The sequence below is a fragment of the Eptesicus fuscus genome, chromosome 19 (genome assembly GCF_027574615.1).
Source record: "Eptesicus fuscus isolate TK198812 chromosome 19, DD_ASM_mEF_20220401, whole genome shotgun sequence".
In the NCBI taxonomy this organism is placed as follows: Eukaryota; Metazoa; Chordata; class Mammalia; order Chiroptera; family Vespertilionidae; genus Eptesicus; species Eptesicus fuscus.
The window spans coordinates 13,503,869-13,525,732 of NC_072491.1; the positions used below are offsets into that span (position 1 = coordinate 13,503,869).

At 43.4% G+C, this 21,864-nt stretch overlaps 1 protein-coding gene across 1 annotated transcript in view; it reads left to right on the forward strand.

The window, feature by feature from the left end:
- GRHL2 (grainyhead like transcription factor 2) overlaps positions 1-21,864 on the forward strand; it is a 128,134-nt gene that overhangs the window by 49,465 nt on the left and 56,805 nt on the right. Inside the window, exons 4-8 of the mRNA XM_054708262.1 lie at positions 904-971; positions 6,639-7,032; positions 10,670-10,725; positions 12,533-12,689; positions 15,063-15,174. Of these exons, the coding sequence (XP_054564237.1) occupies positions 904-971; positions 6,639-7,032; positions 10,670-10,725; positions 12,533-12,689; positions 15,063-15,174 (787 nt within the window). The remainder of the gene's footprint in view (positions 1-903; positions 972-6,638; positions 7,033-10,669; positions 10,726-12,532; positions 12,690-15,062; positions 15,175-21,864) is intronic.

Below are 21,864 nucleotides of genomic sequence, written 5' to 3' on the forward strand. Positions count from 1 at the left end.
TATAAATGCTCTTTTATGTCAAAATAGTGAAGACTGCATTTTAGATGCAGAGGAGTTTGGCTAAAAGGAAGATCTAGAAAGAACAAAATAAAACACCCCTTTTCCCAAAAAATTATCCAACCAACCAACCAAACCCAAACCTACTATTTCCATGTTTGAAAACTATGGCAGAGATATGCAAACAATCTGAGCTGCAGTAGGGGGATTAGATGGTGATCAGAAACTGCTGGTGGGGTGTGCCTTCTCACAAGTGGTACTTTTTCAATAATGTTTCAGGCAGTATATCAGCATTGTGTTTGTGTAGACAATAAAAGTGTGTTAGAAGGAAAAACTGTGGAAGCAAGGCCCTGAACTATGTAGAGAGGGTGGTAAAGGGTGGTCCAGGTATACCAGACGCTGCTCCCTCACTGGACAGTGCAGCCCCTGCCCAGTTTGCTCCCCTTCATCTCAGCACCTGCAGCCCCTCATCAGAGTAGAGGGTCAGTGCCTGCTCCTTAACAGGATGCTTGTTGTAACTCCAAGATGTTTTCTGTCTGCTCTAGGGCACGGATGTCCAGATCCATCCTTCATTTATTGTATTCCTTTCCCCCATCCACTCCCAAGGTGGGGAGGGCTGAGGAGTGGCTCAGGTTCAGGACAGTTGTCCGTGTCAGCAGTGCACAGCGGAATCATGATTGTGTGGCCCTCCATTTAGCATCACCCCTTTGTGTCTGGTCCACTGTCATTGCACCTACTCAGCCTTTAACCAGCTCCTGGCTATAGCAAATCTGCCGCCTTCCTCTGGAGTGTGTCCCATTTCATTTTTTTTTTTTTTTTTTTTTTTTGCTTCTGTTGGTGTCTAGCTCTGCACATGGTCACAGTTGCATCTATGTAAGTCTCACTGATGGTTTCTGATGTTTCCAGGTTCCTCGAGACAAGAGGCTGCTGTCTGTGAGCAAAGCAAGTGACAACCAAGAAGATCAGGACAAAAGGTACCGTGTCATTTAAAGGAATATGCCTGGCTTCCAAAAAACTCTTGTTCGATGTTTTTATTTGTTTTTTTTTTTCAAACAGTACTAAACTATAGGAGATAGGGTCATAGCCTCCTCTAACTGTCTCTTGGAGACTGGGCCAAAACCCAATCTCTCAGTAGAGAGAGAAAATTGCACTTTTTGATTGTGCATCCAAAGAGTCACCAGCAGGCTCTTGATATACATCCCCCCTTCCGAGGAGGCTGAAAATCCCCATGGTTAGAGGTGATCTGCTGGCAAGATAGCCCACCGCTGAGGTGAGTTTTCTGCCACTCCCACGGCTGTATAACTGTGATCAGGCTCTTGATGGATCAGGCACTTGGAGCTTGCTTTTGGTGAGGTAGAGGAAGAGGCTCTGGGTAGCAGTGGACACTGTCAGGGAGGAGGCACGGGACAGATGTCAGGGAGATCATTACATAATACTCCTTTCCTGCAATCTTGAAATAAGAACCAATTGGAAAACAGGATACAGTCCTACAGATTGAAATTAAAAAGGAAAAAATAAAAGTTTTATTTCGGAGGAAGGCAATTGGGGAATGTGGTTTTGAATCCGCAGTTTGTATCGTTTCATTCCTGCCTTAGGTACGCTTGTTCATCTGGTCCCAGGCAGGACTTCAGGCCTCCCTGGGTTTTGGCCCAGACCCCTAACGGCCTCTGCCTTGGCCCCCACCACCATGGCTTTGTCCAGAAGAAAGCTGGACGGCCGGAAGATGGCCGGTTGACCCGGTCTAATTAGCATATTACCCTTTTCGTAGTATAGATAGATTATATAGGGTAGGATTGCTTAAATGGGGGGAGGGGGAAGCCTTTTTCATCAGGAGGAGATGCTCTTGGCAGACAAAAATACATAATCCCTGTATCTGGACTGATAGCCAGCCATATGCACTATACTTGCCAAACTGGTCATTAAGAAATTGAACCACTTTCTTACACCTTACACCAAACTGCTGTTGCCCTTAAAACCCCTCCTCAGCCCCCACCTTAGGTTCTGCCTTCGTAGTTCACCCAGATTAGGTTCTGATTGGTCGGTTTCTATGCCAGTCAGCGTCAAAAGCTCCGCCTCCTAGGCAGCCATTGACTTCTCCCACTTCACCCAGTTTTGGTTTTGATTGGTCAGTTTCTATGCCAGTCAGCGACTCTGGGCCTATCAATGGGCCTGATCAGAGAGGTGGGGCTGATCAGCAGCCCCAGTGGAGCCTGAGAGAAAGAGAGGCACAGGTGCTGGCCAGGCCCCGAGAGAAAGGGCTTATCAACAGCTGCCACAGAGGCTATGGATCAGACCCTGCTTCTCTCTCCAGGCCTCTCTTCAAGACTGATCCTTAGCCCCCTCTGCAGTCAGTGCTGGGTTGCAGCACCCGCAGCAGCGGGCAGTCAGTGCCTGGTCGCCACGGCAACCCAGCACTGACTTTCCGTCGGTCGAGCCTTCGGTCATTTTGGATGTTACAGACCCTGGGTTTTTATATATTAGGACTAGCAGTTAGGGCCACCCCACCAACTAGCAGCCCTAAGCTGTGCATCATCTCCAAAGTGTATCGCAGGAGATGATTATGACTGACTGCATCTGATTTGCAGGTCCACAGGGACCTGCTGATGCCCCACACTGCCATGGGCCCTGGGTCCCAGTTGGCAGTAGTGATGACAGGGAGAAGGAGGCTGCCACTCTTCAGGTCCTGTAACTTTTCCTCCATCTAGCCATTATTTATTAAGCTAAGACTCTGCTGTCTGCAAGGTCCTGTATCAGCAATCATAGAGGGATCGGGAGAAAATGAGTCTCAGATGTGTACTCTGTCTACATCATAGTAGACAAAAGAACCATGTTTAATTAAAGTATCTTTTAGAACACCTTTAAAGTGACAGGTGCTCATTGTATTTTAATGGTTATTTTTGTGATTTTAATGGAACACCTTTAAGAAAGCTGGCAGTGAGGGATACACAAAACCACCTTGTATAGACTAATTATGACTTAGTAGACTCTTGCTGAATGTGATTTGGAAGGATATCATTTGATCTGCAGTGCATTCATGAATTAAGGTGCCATGTGCTAACATGATTATCATTACCACTGTATACAGAAGTTGCTTCTTTGGAAAATAGACTTTCAATGACATAATCCAAAAAGTTTTAAAAAAGTATATTGTGAACCGTGTCCAGCACGGCCAGGGGTGAACCTGAGGAGGGGCGGTGAAGGATTAAAGAAGACAGACAAGAGAATACAGTTGGGGCTAGGTAGGATCACTGTGCCTGGATGAGGAAACAGTGACACAGCCTGTAAGCTGAAGCTTTATTATTTTATAGTCAGATCACACAAAGCAAAACAAGGGGAGTGGTCAACATGTTTACAATGTTCTTGTGAGTTTCAAATCTATTTCGTTACTCAAGCCTTGTTTTGGCAGCACTTGCTACACCTCCCACAGCCCATTAGCTACCTAGGAACAAGGGAGGACTATAAGGCCAAGCATAATTGTGCTGGGACTTGTATGAGGCTCTGCCATAGGTCAGTCCGAGGCTTGACCCTATAGCCGCTTCCTACAATATTGAATGCACCATTCTTAGCATTGCATTTTTCTCCTTTTATAATATTTGGTTCAATTTTTAATTATATTGCAGGTGAGTCAGTATCTCACAATAATTCTTACTTTGTTTTAATCATCCATTTTTTGGATGTCTTTCTGAAGTTCTCCCGCATCAGCTTTGAAAGCCAAAGCTGTTCTGCAGGGGCATAGTTACACGTTATAGGATGCTGCTGAGCCTGTTATTTCCTCATCATATAATAATGACTCAGCTAGACTTGTACAACTATAAATCTAGTTTTTGTTTAGAATTCAGTCATTTTATAGGAATTAAAGAATTAACAAATGTGGACTAAAATGAACTCTTTTAACTATACAGGAGTTGGTTAACTTGTAATATTTCGGCAAAGCCATTAAGGCTATACTAGTTCAAAACCCAGAGGAGTGGAAACTGGGTAATTGCTTTGGTAGCTAATAAATGTAGACCAACACTTCTCCACTCAACTTGCAGGACATTACCCACCAGTATTAATAGCTAATCCTCCACAAAAGGGTCTGGGGTAAAACGAGTTTCAGAAATTCTGGGTTACAATTAAACAGGTGAAGGAACGCCTGGGGGGCCTTTACCGTGCTCATGGTGTTTGTGACCCACCAGGGTGGTCTTGTTATGGCAAAGATTTTTTTTGTTTAGTTTTAATGCTGATTTTATCATGGACTCCTTTCTTTGAGGAACATCTATTAACATTCCATGCAAATGTTCTAAATAATGGGGTTTAGGAAATGCTGATATAAATGGGTGGTCTGGGCTTTGGCATCCTCCGCCTAACTGGATTCAGATTAAACATAATTTCTTAATTTTCACTGTGTCCTATATACAGATTCACCGCTTGATTTGGCCACGAAAGCGGGTTATTACTTAAAGCCAGAATGTTTGTAGACTTACGATTTTATTCTCTAAAGGGTTATTTTCTAGAATGGTTTGTACAGATCTGTGACAGACTCAGAGAAGTGTAGCTATTTTCTGTTGGCTGTGTTCATGTGGAGCCATTCTTTCCTCCAGCTTCACTTTGAAGTTTTATCTGAAAAATCAAAGCTGAAATACCAAGTCCTGCTTGAGAGTTAGGCAAGCTCAGAAGCTAATGGACTTCCTTTATAGAGAGGAGCCAAAAGAGCTCTATTCTTGGAAGAACCAATTTTATTAGCATATTTCTCTCTGTGAGAGATGCCGGTAAGCCCTACAAGGGACATGCTAGTTTATATAAAGCAGACATCGGGGACCGGGCTCCATACAAGACAGGTATTTTCTCTGTTTATCAATCAGAGTAATCAATAAATAAGTGAGAGATGGCCTCAGAATTTACTGACCACAGAGACTTTGCTAGTAAAATCATTTTGTTATCAATAATAATCTTCCATTAACGAGTCTCTCTCTGCTTCTGCTCTCTCCCAGAATTCTTTCGTATAAATGAAAATATTTCATTCCAGCCTGGCAAGAATTAATTTTCTAAATCCTCCTTTCTCTTTGTACCAGCCAGGAGGTCTGAGATCTGAGAGATCTTCTTTTACAGTGACACCACTTCCTTAAGCCCCGAATGTAATTCAATGCTAAGGCTATGAGTGAGCTCATGTTATTCCTTCATTTAGTGAAAATATTTAAATGATAAATTGTCACTTCTTACTTTTCCTACAATTTCTAAATTTTAGTGTAGCCCACAGGAAAGTGAAAAATATCCTTCTCACCCTCCCTCAAATGACCATGTCAGTTCTCCTGCCTTTTTTAAATAAAACTATTTTAAAATGTTTTCTTTTGAAAGTTTTCAAACATCTACAGAAGTAAAGAGGACCATGTAGTGACCCCCAAATGCCCATCCGATCCTCTTGATTCAGCAGTGACAACGTTTGTTACACTTGCTTAATCTCTACCTCTTCTCTTCCCTTCCTTTTCCTTTTTCAATGGCAATAGAATTTAAAATAAGTCATGTCATTTTACCTTAACTCCTTCTGGTTTGTATATCTAAAAAAAACCCAGGACACTTTATTACATCATCTCAAAATCCTTACCACACCTAACTAAATTAACATATTTCCTTAATATCACCTAACGCCCAGTCCATATTCAATTGCCTCAAAAATCCTGTTGCCTCATAAATGCCTCTTTGGTTTGTTCAGATCGGGATCCACACAAGATCTTCTCACCATAGTTGATTGTTATGTCTTTTAAATTTCTTCTAGTCTAGAATAAGCCTCCCATCCTTCTTCCTTTTTCATGCCTCTGACTTACTGAAGAAGCCAGGTCAGTAAGACGTGCAATGCGGCATTCTGGTTTGTCTGATCGCTTCTTTAGGAGGTTGTCTTTCTTCCAGCTCCTGTGCTTCCAGAGAGCTGGAGGTTAGATGTAAAGGCTTGCTTAGAATTAAGGTCAACTTCTTCTTCTTCTTCTTCTTCTTCTTCTTCTTCTTCTTCTTCTTCTTCTTCTTCTTCTTCTTCTTCTTCTTCTTCTTCTCCTTCTTCTTCTTCTTCTTCTTCTTCTTCTTCTTCTTCTTCTTCTTCTTCTTCTTCTTCTCCTCCTCCTCCTCCTCCTCCTCCTCCTCCTTCTTCTTCTTCTTCTTCTTCTTCTTCTTCTTCTTCTTCTTCTTCTTCTTCTTCTTCTTCTTCTTCTTCTTCTATAAAGTGATAGCACTTTCTAGGTGGGTCAACAACAACTTCTTCTTCTTCTTCTTCTTCTTCTTCTTCTTCTTCTTCTTCTTCTTCCTCCTCCTCCTCCTCCTCCTCCTCCTCCTCCTCCTCCTCCTCCTCCTCCTCCTCCTCCTTCTCCTCCTCCTCCTCCTTCTCCTCCTCTTCCTCCTCCTCCTCCTCCTCCTCCTCCTTCTTCTTCTTCTTCCTCCTCCTCCTCCTCCTAGGTGGGACTGATTGCAGGAGGCACCCACGTGTAGTTGTCCTCCTAGGGATGCAGAGATCCTTTGGCTCCCATTGTGAAGTTCACCATCAGCCTTTCCTCCGATTATTATACATTCACACCTGCTGATGATTGCCTGCCTGCGTCCGTTATTTTATCACGAGTTGCAAAATGGTGAGCTTCCTAACTCTATCCTATTTTGGGGTGGGTTTCAACACACAGAAACTGTCTTGGCACCGGCGAAGCCCAGAGTAACCTGAGTGGAGGAGAAAACCGAGTACAGGTCCTAAAGACTGTTCCTGTGAACCTGTCCCTAAACCAAGACCCCCTGGAGAATTCAAAACGGGAACAGTACAGCGCCAGCGTGCCCGAGAGCCCAGCCATCATCCCCGTGTCAGGAATCACGGTGGTGAAAGCCGAAGATTTCACCCCAGTTTTCATGGCCCCACCCGTGCACTATCCCCGGGGGGACGGGGAGGAGCAGCGTGTGGTTATCTTTGAACAGACTCAGTACGGTGCGCCCTCCATGGCCAGCCACGGCACCTACCTCAAGGATGACCAGCGCAGCACCCCGGACAGCACTTACAGCGAGAGCTTCAAGGACGGAACCTCGGAGGTGAGTCCCCGCTCTTTCATCAGTAGCAAGAGCCTGAATCCAGAACCCCCAGCTAACTTTTTTTTTTTTTAAATTTAGAAACAAATTTTATTTAAGATCTGTTGAATTTTTTATTTTTTAAATATGTTTTTATTGATTTTAGAGAGTGAGGAAGGGAGAGGGATAGAGAGAGAGAGAAACATCGATGAGAGAGAAACACATCCATCGGCTGTCTTCTGCACACCCCCACTGGGGATCGAGTCATAGCCGCAACCGGGCAACCCAGGAAAGTGTCCCCACCGGGAATCGAACCAGTAACCTCTTGGTTCATGGGTCAACGCTCAACCATTGAGCCAAACCGGCTGGCTGGGCCCCTCAGCTAACTTTTGTTCTCTATTTACTTTTAAAGTGGGTTAAATGAATTGAACTGTGAGTTGACGGCTATTTTTAACAATGTGTTTGTATCTTTTATTATGAGCAGGTTTCAATACACCATTGGTCTAGGTATGTGGAGGAATATTTTTTTGACTCTCAGCTGACAGATTCCTTTGTTTTAGTTTTGATCTTAAAAATTAAATATTTATAAGGAATGAAGAGATTTTTGTGTGGAAACCTTCTATTTTTTAAAGTTTTTACCTTGACCTCTTCTAGTTTGTAACTTTCCCAAAGGGTAGCTGAAGTTGTCTGCCTATTTTTTTTTTAAAAAAAAGAACAAAAAAACAATATAACGTTCTACGACCTTGTCTGATTGAATTATTCAAGAAAGAATTTGTATTTTCAATAATCAAGTGTGTGTATGTGTACTTTGTACCTATTCTTCTCCTGTGCCCATAGAATTTACAGAAACAATGATCGCTGCTGGCTTATTTGTTTTAAAATCACTCCACACGGGAATGTGAAGTACATGCTTTTTCACTAAAGGGCTGCACTGATGTTTTTCTTACGTGGTGTAGAAATATTCCATTAGTCACAGAAGAGTCCATGGATGTTGTCCAATGTCAACGAACCATCCTGCTATTTGGGGGATGTGTTATCAGTTGTGTTTGTGTTGTAGATAAAGAGGCTGGTGAAAGGAAGCTATTGTATTTGGGGTTTTATTTTTAGGTGCATGAGAAAGTAACTTACCAGAAACTATATATGAAGATTATTCCCACTGAATTTGGAATAGTTGGAATATTTTAGCTGCTCTCCTAGTCTTGGAAATCAGTGTTTACCTTGCATATTGTATTTCAATCTGCTGTGAATTAAGTGGAATGCTCTATTATGATCTTTAGCTGTGGCATTGCCAACAGGCTATAGATTAGGTGAGCTCAGTAACCCCACCAAGGAAATTTCACTAAGGAAAGTTTGTCTAAAATCTAGTATTCCTTTAGGAATATTATTAAAATGTCTAAGACCCTTGTTGAATGAGCAGGTTTCATTCTCTATTAGAGACTGACTCATTTGTGTGTGTGTGTGTGTGTGTGTGTGTGTGTGTGTGTGTGTGTGTGTGTAGTGGTGTCAGGAAGGGAGTAGTTTGACCTAAATAATTAAATATATAGATGCACTACATCAAATCACAGTAAGGTATGGCGACGTTGGCTGTCTGCTTGCCTTTAGGCATCCTACAGATTATATCAAAAGATGTCCAAACAGTTATGAAACGTGGTAACTGTAGCCAGAATGGCCCAAGCATTTTGGTTCTAATTCTTCATACTAAATCATTTAGGGCCATGTGACCCATTAGTATGACCATGTCTCATAGAGGATGGTGATATATTCCAAGTGGACTCTACATTTAATTTTTTTTAAGTTTGAAAGACAGTGTAACAGAATTAAGGGAAAAAATTTAAACTTGAGAACAGTAATTCTGTGTCTAAAACATATCAACTATTTTTTTCATAGTTCTTGTTCATATGCACTGATAGTTATTGGAGAGATTCTTTATTTCAGTCAGCACATAGACAGTCTCTTTGAGTCCGAACAGTTGTAGTATATCACACCTTTTCATATCACCCGGGGGATTAGAATCACAGACGTTAGAAGTCCAATATGTTTTAGTAGGCTAGCCTATCCCCAGGCTGCAGAGCTCTATGGCATTGACAATAAATTTACTCAAGGCCATGTTTATTAATACTGGTTCACTATGTGTTGTTGCAGGTTATTACATATTCCTTCAAAGACTTTGGAAATGCATCCCTTCTATCTCCAAAATACTTCCTTAAGTATCTTTTTCTTCATGCTATCCTCATACTCCAAATATTCCTAATTCTTAACTGTACTAAGTATAAGTACCTTTTCATAAATTCGTCCTGTCCAATAGAACTTTCTGCAACGATGGAAATTGACTTTTATGCTGTCCCAGATGGTAGCCACTAGTTCCATGTGTCAGTGTAGTATTTGAAAGGTGGCTGCTTGACTGAGGAGCTGAATGTTCAACTTTACTTAATTCTAATCGACTTCAGCACATTTGGCTACTGTGGACTTTCAGGTCCTTCCTTCATAACCAGGGCAGGCCTATGTCCTTGACTCCATCCACGAACCACATTTGTACCTATCATTTTGTCTTGAATCATGGTGGTCCTCTCTCACCCGGATTACTTTCTTTAATTTCTTCAGTAAACCCAGGTTCTCTTTGGCTTCCAAGGGTCGGAGCAAAGGTCACAGTCTCCATGAACTCTTCTAATATTGCTGGTTTTCCTTTCCTGGCAGTGCCCATTCTGCACTTTTCCAGTCAAGACACCTGCATGAGTAAATGAGTGATTCAACATAGCCTTTCATAGTTAGTCATTTGCTGTACTTTTGTTGTTTCTTTTGTTGCTTTTCATGTGAATTTACCCATCTCCTCCACCAATTTTTATCTCTCTGAGGACAGGACAGTGCCTTGTAGTTTTTCTGTATTTCTCCTGGCACCATGAAGATGATAAAGCCTCAAAAAATTCCCATTAAATGCTTTGCTGATTGATTGATTGATTGATTGATTGACTGATTATAAAAGAAGCTTAAATCTGAATCTTTGATTCTCTGTCATGAACAAATGGCTTCTCAAACAGCTTTCCAGAACAAATTAAGTTAAAAAAAATCGAGGTTCCACTGTATAACGCTTACTGTTCTTATCCTTTATTTGCATATTTAGTCCTTCTAATCACTGTAAGTATGCATTTTACAGATGGAGAAAATAAGGCATTTGCCTCAGTTCACACAGATATCAGGCAAGAGAGCTAGAACGTGACCCTACACAGTCTCGCTCTAGAAACTATGCTCCAAACCCCTCTACTATAATTCTTGGATTGCAATGTGTGTAATTACTGTTCCAGTAACTCAGATTCTGTGACTTAGAATAAGCATTAGAGGTAATAGACAGTGGAAGAGATGTTTTATATGTTTGAGGAAACAGTTTCCAGAACCTACAGACACTCTAAGAACACCTGCAGACCCGTGAATAATATACAAAGCACACATGCTTTTTGTTGAGGGTAGTTCCCACTGCAGGTGATATGTGGGTTCTGCGCACAAAGGGTAGCTCCTTTCACGACAGTTGAAAATGCAGTGCCAAACAATATATGATTTTCCTTTCTAAAGTGAGGACAAAACAGTTTGGATACATCTATCACTTTTTAAAATTTGTAATAATGACTCACTTCTTGGTTTTAATTTCTGTAACTTGGATATTTTGTAGAAATTTCGAAGTGCTTCAGTTGGGGCTGAGGAATACATGTATGACCAGACATCAAGGTAGGTTACCAGGAGATGCCCCTGGAAACTGATGAACGGATGAGCCTTTAAATGTACCCCCAAGCCCTAGCTGGTTTGGCTCAGTGGATAGAGCGTCGGCCTGCGGGTTGAAGGGTCCCAGGTTCGATTCCGGTCAAGGGCACATACTAGTACATGCCCAGGTGGCGGGCTCGATCCCCAGTAGGGGGCGTGCAAGAGGCAGCCAATCAACGAATGTCTCTCAGCATTGATGTTTCTATCTCTCTATCTCTCCCTTCCTCTCTGAAGTCGATAAAAATATATTAAAAAACAAAACAAAAGAAAGTAAATGTACCCCCAAGTTATACTTTCTAACCTTTAAAAAAAAACAAGTTTTTTTTTATTGATTTGAGAGAGGAAGGGAGAGGGATAGAGAGATCCCTGAAATTATATTCAGAATCATTTATGTTCATATGTGCTTTTTTTCTGGGAAGAGGGTTCACACCTTTCTTCTCATTTTTTAAGCAGTCTGTGCCCTAGACAAGTTGCAAGCTACTGGTGTAGGCAGTCCTTAATACCCTGTCCAGGCCGCAAATTTTATGATTCAGTGGCTATATTGGAATTGCTTTCTCTATACAAAATGACAGTGGAATTGATTCTGTCTTGAATGATTTATTTCCCACCTTGGTCTAAGACATATTCTGGAATTTTTTTAGTTTATCAGCTTACGCCTATGATTTTTATCACGTAAGAGGAATATTATTCTGTCCTTCAAATGGTTTCTCATTATAAAAGTTAAAAAAAAAAAATCAGACATTGCAAAAATGTTCAACATAGGAAGCAAGAGTTGCCAGTAATCTTGTAAGCCATTTTAAGGGCTAAAAAATTGTTAGACTCCATGAAGAGAATCTGATGATTCAGAAAAATACACAGTTTTTGTTGTTGTGTCAGCAGTGTGTGCCGTCCTGTGGTGTAGCAGCAATAAATATTTCTGAATGAGCATGTTTAAAGAGATTATGATGCATACCTGCTGCTCCTTTTAGACAATTGATATTTTCTTCAAAGTTGGGAAACCCAGTGTTTTTGTTAAGTTAAATCATATTTTTAAAATATTAGGGCAGTCATTTAGAGCAACAATTTGCAACCTTTTTCTGTAATGGGCTACTTGTAAATATTTTAGATTTGGTGGCTATGCAGTCACAGCCCATGCAGTGTGAAAGCAGCCCCGGAGAAGCAGCCATCCACATTCACTAAATGAAGGAACGTAGCTGTGTTCCAATAAAACTTTATTTACAAAAACAGTCAGTGAGCCGGATTTGGCCCATGGACCATTGTTTGCACATACCTGTCATGAGTGCTTTTGCAGGCTTAGAAAACAAAACACACACACACACACACACACACACACACACACACACACACAAAATACTCCCTGTTATGGAACTAGATGTATGTGAATTAAACAAAAGTATTCACACATTTGGTTTGTGTCTAGGATAAAAGTGGCAAGCTCTATAAATTCTTAAACTTCAGGCATTGCCTATTGCCAGCTGAGACCCAATAGAGGTTTTCCTAGCATGGCCTTGAACCTTTGGCCAGGCCCATCATGGACTTCCTCCCCTTCCAAGCCATCTGGTTTACGGGCCACTATTCAGAATGCCGCCTGTGTACATTGTGTTAGCAGTGACCTTTGGTCTGGCCTCATCTCTTTTGCCATATGCTGTGTTTTGTCTCTGAAACAGAGTAAATACTGGTTAATATTCATACAAAGTGATAATCAATGTGAAATGAAATTGATCAGTAGTGTTCGAGTGAGTGACTCTGACCACGGTTTGTTTTCTGTTCACAGCGGCACGTTTCAGTACACCCTGGAGGCCACCAAGTCTCTCCGTCAGAAGCAGGGGGAGGGCCCCATGACCTACCTCAACAAGGGACAGTTCTACGCCATAACGCTCAGTGAGACGGGAGACAACAAATGCTTCCGACACCCCATCAGCAAAGTCAGGGTATGGGCCGCGTGTCTTCAGTAAATCAGAGGGATCAGAGGAATGCAGTTGCTACCTCAGAGCCTTGTGGGAAGGGTGTGGAAAAAATTCTAAAATAAATAACTCTAGAACAAATGTCAGAGAGTTGGGGCAAGAGAGCTTATTGGCTCGCAGTTTATCATTTTAATCAGTAACCAATAAGCCCCGGGGAAGGGACGTGGTTGGAACATGCTTTCTGAATGTATCCAAGGAATTTTCCCAGCTTCATTCATGGCCTGTGCGCTACCTAGCTGCTGCTGTTGTTTTCAATCAGTTGATTTTAATTTTTCAAGTGAGTAGCTGTAAGTCAGAACATATTTGTGCATATTTTGCTGCTGCTTTCTTTTCTGTAAAGGAGAAGGCAATTCATCTGTGTCCCCAGACCCTTTGCAACTTGGGTTAAAAGCCCTCGCGGCCCAGTGCTTACTCAGGAGCCAACGGGCGAGGCATGCTATGATCCTTCCCCAAAGTGACGTGGAGGAATTTTCACGTTCATGAGTTTTAGTCCGATGTGTGGGAAATGAAAGTACCCTGGAGGCCTGCCAGCTTCTGGCACTCTCGCTACTGCCAAGAAGGAAGGGAACCGTAATCCCTCTCTACTGAAAAGGAAAAGTGTAGCAGAGCTCTGAAAAGAGGTTGAAGGACTTTCCTGCCCGTTGTAAAACGATTTGTTGTAAAATGATTTGTGCTACCAGAGTGTAAAATGCTACAAAGGAGAAAGTATTCAGGAATATAACAAATCAATGAAATATTCTTGTGGAATGGTGGGGAAATGTCTAAGAAGTATGTTGGATATGGAGTGAGAAGGGAGAGTCATATCCCTGATACTGTAATTAGGGGTTCTTTGGGCTTGTTTATTTGTTTTTGGTACCTTCTTCATTGTCTTAATGACAGTGAATTAACACATACAGTATGTAGCTTAATGAGGTTGTTTATAATTGAGAACCGAACGGAGTTTTTGGATTATGAGTTTCTCAAGCTCATTTTCAAAACACATCACACATTCTTTTGAAATAACAAACATAGTTTACCTTGTATCGTTTGGTCTATGAAATATCTGTGACGTACATCTGTACTCATCAATGTGAACTCATCTTTTAGTATTCCTCTCATTACTTTAGCATTTCTCTCATTAATCCATTATTCTAGCCTCAAGCACTTAATTAGGCTAGAAACAGATATTTCTGCCTTTATAAATGGTGCCAGATTCTATATTTAAAGATAAGAAATTTAAAAAATATGCTTGTTTTTAGTTCAAGAAAAATATTTTTTGGTATTCCTACTTACCTCACAAAATATTAAATTTGCTAGTAATTGGTTTATCTGGTTGTTTATGACTCAGGTTAAAGATGATGTAGGATTTTTTTTTTTTAATATATTTTATTGATTTTTTACAGAGAGGAAGGGAGAGGGATAGAGAGCTAAAAACATCGATGAGAGAGAAACATCAACCAGCTGCCTCCTGCACACCCCCTACCGGGGTTGTGCTCGCAACCAATGTACATGCCCTTGACCGGATTCGAACCTGGGACCCTTGAGTCCGCAGGCCTATGCTCTATCCACTGAGCCAAACCGGATTCGGTGATGTAGGATTTTTTTTTTTCTATGTGCTCTTCTCATTTCCAATCTTTTTTTAAACATATTTTTTTATTGATTTTAGTGAGGAAAGTAGAGGGAGAGAGAGATAGAAACATCAATGATGAGAGAGAATTATTGATTGGCTGCCTCCTACACGTCCCACACTGGGGACCGAGCCTGCAACCTGGGCATGAGCCCTTAGAGGAATCAAACCATGACCTCCTGGTTCATAGGTTGATGCTCAACCACTAAGTCACACTGGCCGAGCTCCAATCATTTTTTTAAGTAGGCTCATTTTGTTTATTTTTAACCTTTTGCACTCGGATGTCGAGTGTGACTCGACACGGTTAGCATTGGTAGCAGCTCGAGAAAAAGCAAGCGAATGCAAAGGGTTAAATATATTTTTATTGATTTCAGAGAGGAAGGGAAAGGGACAGAGAGATAGAAACATCAATGATAAGAGAGAATCATTGATTGGTTGCCTCCTGCACACCCCCTACTGCGGATTGAGCCTGCAACCCAGGCATGTGCCCTTGACCAGAATCGGACCCGGGATCCTTCAGTCCGCAGGCCGATGCTCTATCCACTGCGCCAAACCTGCTAGGGCAGTAGGCTTATTTTAAAACAAAACCATATAACTGAGCATGTCTGGGCTTTTGTAAAGCAAGAAAAGCAGCATTACAGAAATGCACCTCTGGTAGGAGTTTCCGAATGGAGACCGTGTGAGCAACCGAGGCCCAGAACAAAAAGTAACTTCCATTATTCTTGCCTTCGCAGAGCGTGGTGATGGTGGTCTTCAGTGAAGACAAAAACCGAGACGAGCAGCTGAAGTACTGGAAGTACTGGCACTCTCGGCAGCACACGGCGAAGCAGAGGGTCCTCGACATCGGTGAGTTGACCTCGGCCTCCCTGCGTGGTCTTTGGTGAACTGACAAGTTGTCATGAGGCACAGGAGGTCCTCAGCACAGAAGTCGCAGCCAGGACCCACATAGCTCTCGTGATGTGCCAGGCACCAGACTAGGCACTTCTCCTTTGCGACTACATTTAGTGCCAATCAGGCTGAGAAATCGAAATTGGGCTGAGTGCAAAGCACTTTCATTGTATGAAAGGCAACTGTGTCCCATCGATAATAGTAATATATTTAGATTTGCAAGAGCCGTGTCCATTTCTAAGCAGGTCATGTGAGCTCTGATCCCTCTGTGAGGTGAATGACCAGGCTCGGTGGGCTTCAAGGTACATGCCTGGATAGGGAGTTCTATTTCTCCAATTCTCCGTCCAGTGTTCCTTCACTCTAACACACGTCTTGTGCAAATAGTACTGCGTGGTCAGGCAATGAGACCTTTGAGAGACCTTCCCTGGCATTAAGAAGTACTGAATCTGCCCAGTACATTTTCTGGAGTCCGTATACTCCTAAGCACAATGTCTGTTCCCTAGAGACCTGTGGTCCCTCGACGAGACTCAGGGTCCAGGCAGGGGAGCAGAGCCCATGCCAAGGGGAGCCGTGGAGGGAATTCGTTGCAAAGGTTGGAAGAGCTGGAGGCACCCTGAGGCAATCCAGACATGAGCAGCTGCAGGAATCTGCTGCTCTAACTGCAGGGCTGGAGGATCAAAAGGAGGAGGAGGTGGTGGGTGTTGGAGGTGCCACCCAGAAAGAGCTGGAACTATGGTGGGGGCTGCCTCAGCAGGAGCTGTGGCCACAGAGGGACCTGCTTTGCAAAAGGAGGTAGAACCCCAGGGGAGTTTCTGCAGAGACTCCTCTCAATGCCAAGAGCAGGGAGGCGAAGGAGTGCCCGGGCGCCCCTGCCTCCGAATCTCCCACGAGTGCTTCCCAACAAATGCAGTTTCAGGAATCAACCTCTGAGACCCAGAGCAAAACAGGGAAGTCAGCATTGGATCTTACAGTTTCTAGAAATTACTCGAAAACACAGGCAGTAATACATGTGTCTCTAAGTAATGTGTAGCATGTTCCATGCGGTTTCCACAGCAGTAAGTAATTTCTCATGCATAGGCTTCATAACTCCGTCCTGCAGACCAAGAGGCTGCAGTCCCAGTGAGTGCAGAGAAAGTGGAGGTTTCCATTGTGCTGAGTATCAGAAAGTATTCCTGAGCAATTACATTAGAAGGATGTTTGCAGACGTTCTATCTTCCCCTTGCTGGAACCCTTTGATCAATGGCAGAGAGGTTAGTGACTAAGTTAGGGTGAGAGACTCATGGTAGAGCATATTAAAACTAATTACTAGTTTACCCTGCAAAATGTTTACGCCTGTCTTTACCTCACACCACACACACACACACACACACACACACACACACACACACACACACACGTATGCGCGCGCGTAAGTGCGCACACCCACAAACATATATCTTCTATTAACGAGTCCCACATCTTTAATAAACGAGGAAGCGGAGCCTAGAGAGGCCTGTTGACCTGCCATCCTAAGAGACTTGCCCCCATTAATTAGTGCATGAGCTGAGATAAGAACAGTCTTGTTCCCCCAGGTCATACACTAAACCTCCAAGACAGACTGGCTAGGACAAGGGTTTGGAGATACTTGCCTTAACCTGCTTGGTAGCCAATCTGCAGGGAGCAGAGGAACAATTTTATTTTATTTGAAAAGTTAGCCTTATAATTATTACCCAAGAAAATGAGAGGAGCATTTAAATAAAATTGTGGACTAGGTCCAAATAAGGCAAATAATAAAAGCATGTGACTGGCATATCTATTTTTTCAACTTTGATATTATTACAGGGTTTACTTTACTCAGACCAGAATGATTCCTCAGCTCTCATAAGACTTCAGATCTTCTCTTTCTCCTTTATCGCCTCCTGCCTGCCTTCAGACTTTTCTCTCATATAATCCTACACACACACACACACTCATGTGCACCCACTGGGTGAATGACAACAAGTGGCGTGACCTAGTTTAGCACAAATGGGAGCCGCTGGAAAAATATCTGAGACGGGACAAGTCACAAAATGAAGCTACCGATTAAGTCTACTCAAACAGTGGGTAATTCCCAAACCACTTTGAGGGGCAGGCGCATTTTTCTATTTGTTCCCTTTCAAGCAGAGAAGGGAAATTAGACGTTCGACAATTAATATTAACTTCATAGAAGGAAAGCCAGAAGCCACAACAGATAAACTGAGGCACATTCACCCGGACTTGCCTTCTGGTGAACACAATTAAGAGTTACTTCACTGCTTTACGACATAGGTGTTCTAAAAGAATGAACATGGCTGGGTTTGCATCTTCCGAATGGGTGGTCTGGATAAGGTACTCGGATGGATTCCATAGGCATATACAAATAAGCATCATTACTTGAGGGTCACATGCAATGTAGCCATTATTGATACACTTTTGTAGTTAAATTGTGAAATCAACCCTGTGCTCTTTAGTCAAGCTCTGTCTTTAATGTAGGTGCACAGTCACCTTTCCCTGCAGGTGATTATAATACATCAGAATGTACGAGTTACATTGTTAATATTAATCCTGTAATTTTCCACGGGTAATTAGCAGGCAATTATAGCACATCTCTGGCTACGAACATGTGATTATAGGATTTTCATTTGTGCCCTCTTACAGATCTATTTCTTAAGAGCCAGTTTTTAAATTGTGCCCTGTTGATAGAAGTTTTATATTGAAGTAAAGCTTTCCATGAAAACGTCAGTTCCAACTAAGTCGACACATTTCTTCAAGTCTCGTTCTAAATAGTTTTCTCTGAGAGTTCAAAGAGGAGCCGGTGAGAAGGCAGGTTACGCTGACCACTGGGAATTTCTCCGCTGGCGGATCTGTCCAGGGGGAGGAGCTCTCTTGTCTGGAGTCATACTCCACTTTCAAATACAAGTTGTGATTACAATTAAGTAACACTCCCCCCCCCCCCCCCCCGGCCGTTGGTTTTCCCAGAGGAGGCTGGCTCTGGCTATGTCCTACCAATGTGTTTTCTTACAGTTTTCATAGCCAAACCTGGGCTGGGCTGGGCTAGTCAGAGCTGTGCAGAAAGGGGGAGGGTGGAGATTGGGGAGGAGGGGTGGGAAGGCGGATTGGGGAGGCAGTTGTCCCCTTTCAGAAAGCCAGGCAGCCAGGTAGTCAGCATGAATTCATGGCCCAGATGGGCCTAGGAGATAAGAGTGTCCTGCAGCTCACCCCTCTTCAGCAGGGTTTCCCACCCTGCCACTCAGTTTTGGCCCTTGGAGGGCTCTCCTCCCCCAGGATTATACAAATCTGCTCTCTCCCTGCAGGAGGGTAAGTGCCGGCTACCTTCCTTTACAAAGAGCCCACGTAAATGGAATTTTTATTTTCGATGTTTCCCTAGACTGTCTCCACACTTCCAAATAGGTATGAAAAGTAAAAAGTAAATTTGACTCAAAACAAAACCCCTTGAGAGCCGCCAACTTAAAAGTAACAACAACAACCAACCCTTCAGGGCTGGTGAGAGTCCAGGCAGAGTGAGAGCTAAATTAGAACAGCGGCCGTGGTCCCTGCCTCCTCCACCGGAGGGAAGAGCCGGGCGTGCGGCAGGCACCGCGTGGCCCCGGGTCCTGCTGTCTGTCTGTCCTCGGCTCTCAGTGTGAGCACAAGCTCGCCCAGTCCGAGGCACCCTGTTTTATAGACACGTGCTATAGCCGCTGTTACAGGAAATTCCTTTTCGTCTTCAACTTCAGTTAGAAAACATTTAGGTGATAAAAGTATGGTTGGCTATGAAGGTTATGTGTTTTAAAACATAAAATGCAAGTATTTCTAAAAGTTGAATCTTAGGTCAGGCAGAATATATTAATTTTCGATGTTTGAGCCATGGTGGGTTTTCAGTTATTACATGCACGTTTCTGTGTGAGTCCTAGAAGCTCATTTTGTTGAGGACAATAACTTTTGTGGCGCGGGGGGGATCACTTCCTCCTCAGCAGGTGTGCCTGGGGTGATCGGGGTGTCCTGATAGAATTTTCTAGACGCTCCGGAAAGGGTCCAGGACAACGCCATGGCTCACCAACTGCCCATCCGCCCAGGTCCTGATCTTTGCAGACTTCCTTTCCAGCTCTTGCTGGGTCTTCCTCTTTCTTCCACTTTATGTTTCTTAAGAGAGGAGCCCACTTCCTACCCTGCACCCTAACTATTGCTCATGTCTCAATCCAGTGTAACCTAGTTTTTATTAAAATTTCTGAATGCCAAATCTATAGGCCTATTTTTGCCCTCTGCCAGATTTTCTAGTTACTTCCCATCTCTCCTTTGTTCCGCCTCCGAGGCTCCCCTTTCCTAGAATAGCCCCCCATCCTCCTTTACCTGGTAGATCGTTTACCCCTAAAGAACTCGTTCCCCTGTCCCCACTTGGGGAGATCTTCCTAATCTTCCCGGCAGAGGTATCCACGCCCCTGCAGGGTTTTGGTTTCTATCTAGACGGTAGCACTTGGCCATGTTTCAGTTGGTTTAACATTTTACATTCTGTCCATCACACTAGATGCTGAGCTTCTTGACTAGAGAGAGGATTTTTATTTATTTTTTACCTTTGTATACCCAGCACCTGCTGCAGAGCCTGGCACAGAATAGATGCTCAACCAGTGTTGACTGGCTGATGAACTCCGCGTGTGGTTTTGTGTATGTAGGTAGCACTGTGGTAGCAGGCACGTGTCTAGCTAGCTGGGAAATCCGGCTGGGTCACACTCACTTCTGTGCCTTTCTGAAAGAATCAATTTTGGTCCTAGTTTTCTAGATGCCAGGGGGGCTAAATATGTATTTAGTCTTTAATTTCTTATATTTAAAATATTTTATTATCCTATAGCCCTTAGGATGAAACTTGTTTAACAGCTCGTAGTTAAACGCCTGTGCCCTTACCGGGAATCAAACCAGTGACCTTTCAATGCACAGGGTGACTGCCCAATGGAGCCAACCGGCCAGGGTGAAATTACTCCTTTTTAACGTAACTAGAAATTATTATTGTTTCCCAAACAGTTGAAATTGTTTAAAAGCAAATTATCAAAAAAAAATTTTTTTTAATCTAGATTTAGAAATTAAATATTACAGTATATGTGGTCATTTACCATTTTTCTTACTGCTCCTGGGAAGTATGTTTATCTGGTTCCAGGACATTATCTATCTATATAAAAGCCGAACCAACCAAACGGACAACTGAACAGGCTGGGTGGGGCGACCAGACCGGCAGGGGGGTTAGTGAGGGCCGACCAAACAACTGAGCAGCAGGCTGTGTGGGGTGACCAGGCTGGCAGGGGGGTTACTGAGGGACGACCAAATGACTGAGCAGCAGGCTGTGTGGGGTGACCAGGCTGGCAGGGGGGCAGTGAGGGGTGACCAGGCTGGTGGGGGAGGCAGTTGGGGGTGACCAGGCCCATGGGGGGTGGCAGTTGGGGGTGACCAGGCCATCAGGAGGGACAGTTAGGGGTGATCAGGCAGGCAGGCAGGTGAGCAATTAGGAGCCAGTGGTCCCGGATTGTGAGAGGGATGTCCAACTGCCGGTTTTGGCTGATCCCACAGGGGTCCCAGATTGGAGAGGGTGCAGGCTGGGCTGAGGGGGGAGACCCCCCGACGCACGAATTTCGTGCACCAGGCCTCTAGTTAGTTAATAAACCTTTTCTGCTAAATGGTTTCCTTTCTGCTGATGATTTAAAAACCCTGAATAGTTCAACAGAAGGAATGTTCCAGAGAGGATGGTGGGAGGCCCCTCAGAATCTGTTTTAATGAGAGGGTGAAATAGTTTCTTAAAGAGATACTGGTTTGGAATATGAGCTTTCAAAATTCACACACACACACACACACACCTAAAACTACTTCATAGATCCACTGTATTTAATACTGTAAAATGTTTATTCCTGTCTTCCATCCCTTTTTTCACATTTACTGGGCACCACATTCGTTCCCCCCTAATTGGTGGGACTTTTCCTTTATCGTTAGCTGTATAAGATCATGCTTTCATCTCAAACACATAACCTAGGCTTTCATTTGATTTCATGTGTTTTGCTTGGGCCCAATTATTTTCCTTCTTCATTGATTCATTTTAATGAAACAACAGATAACCTGACGATCTCACATTTCTTTAGTATTATTCGGTCGGCTTGAAAAATGACAAATGGTGCCTGGAGGCAGAGTCTGATGGCTTCATGAGACTCTGTTTACTGAACAGAACCGCAGAGCTGGTGGTCTCGGCCGCCCTCCAGCATTCGCCGGAGGCCTCGCTCGCTCACCCCGCCTTTCAACAGGAACAAGCTTTACGTCTTCGCAACACCCCCAAGTGCGAAAACAGACAAACCTAAAGTTTTTCCTTTTTGTTTACAAAATCGCAAACTTGCCAAGAGAAGGTTTTCCCCAAATTAAATTAAGCCCTTGGAGATGTGGAAGCCAAAATCAGGTGAAGCTAATCTGGGAAAAGTTCTTTGAAGGGGCTCCAGGAATGCGGAGCCGCCACTGGTTTCTCCGAAAAGTCGAGGTCTGAGCGGCTCGTCCTTGTTCAGCGAGCCCCGAGGTGGGTGCTGGTACCATCCCCACCTCTCAGACCGGGAAGCACCCCAGCTTAGAGAGGTTCTGTGGCTTTTCTGAGGTGGCTGCTGATTCGGTTGAACTCACACTGACAGC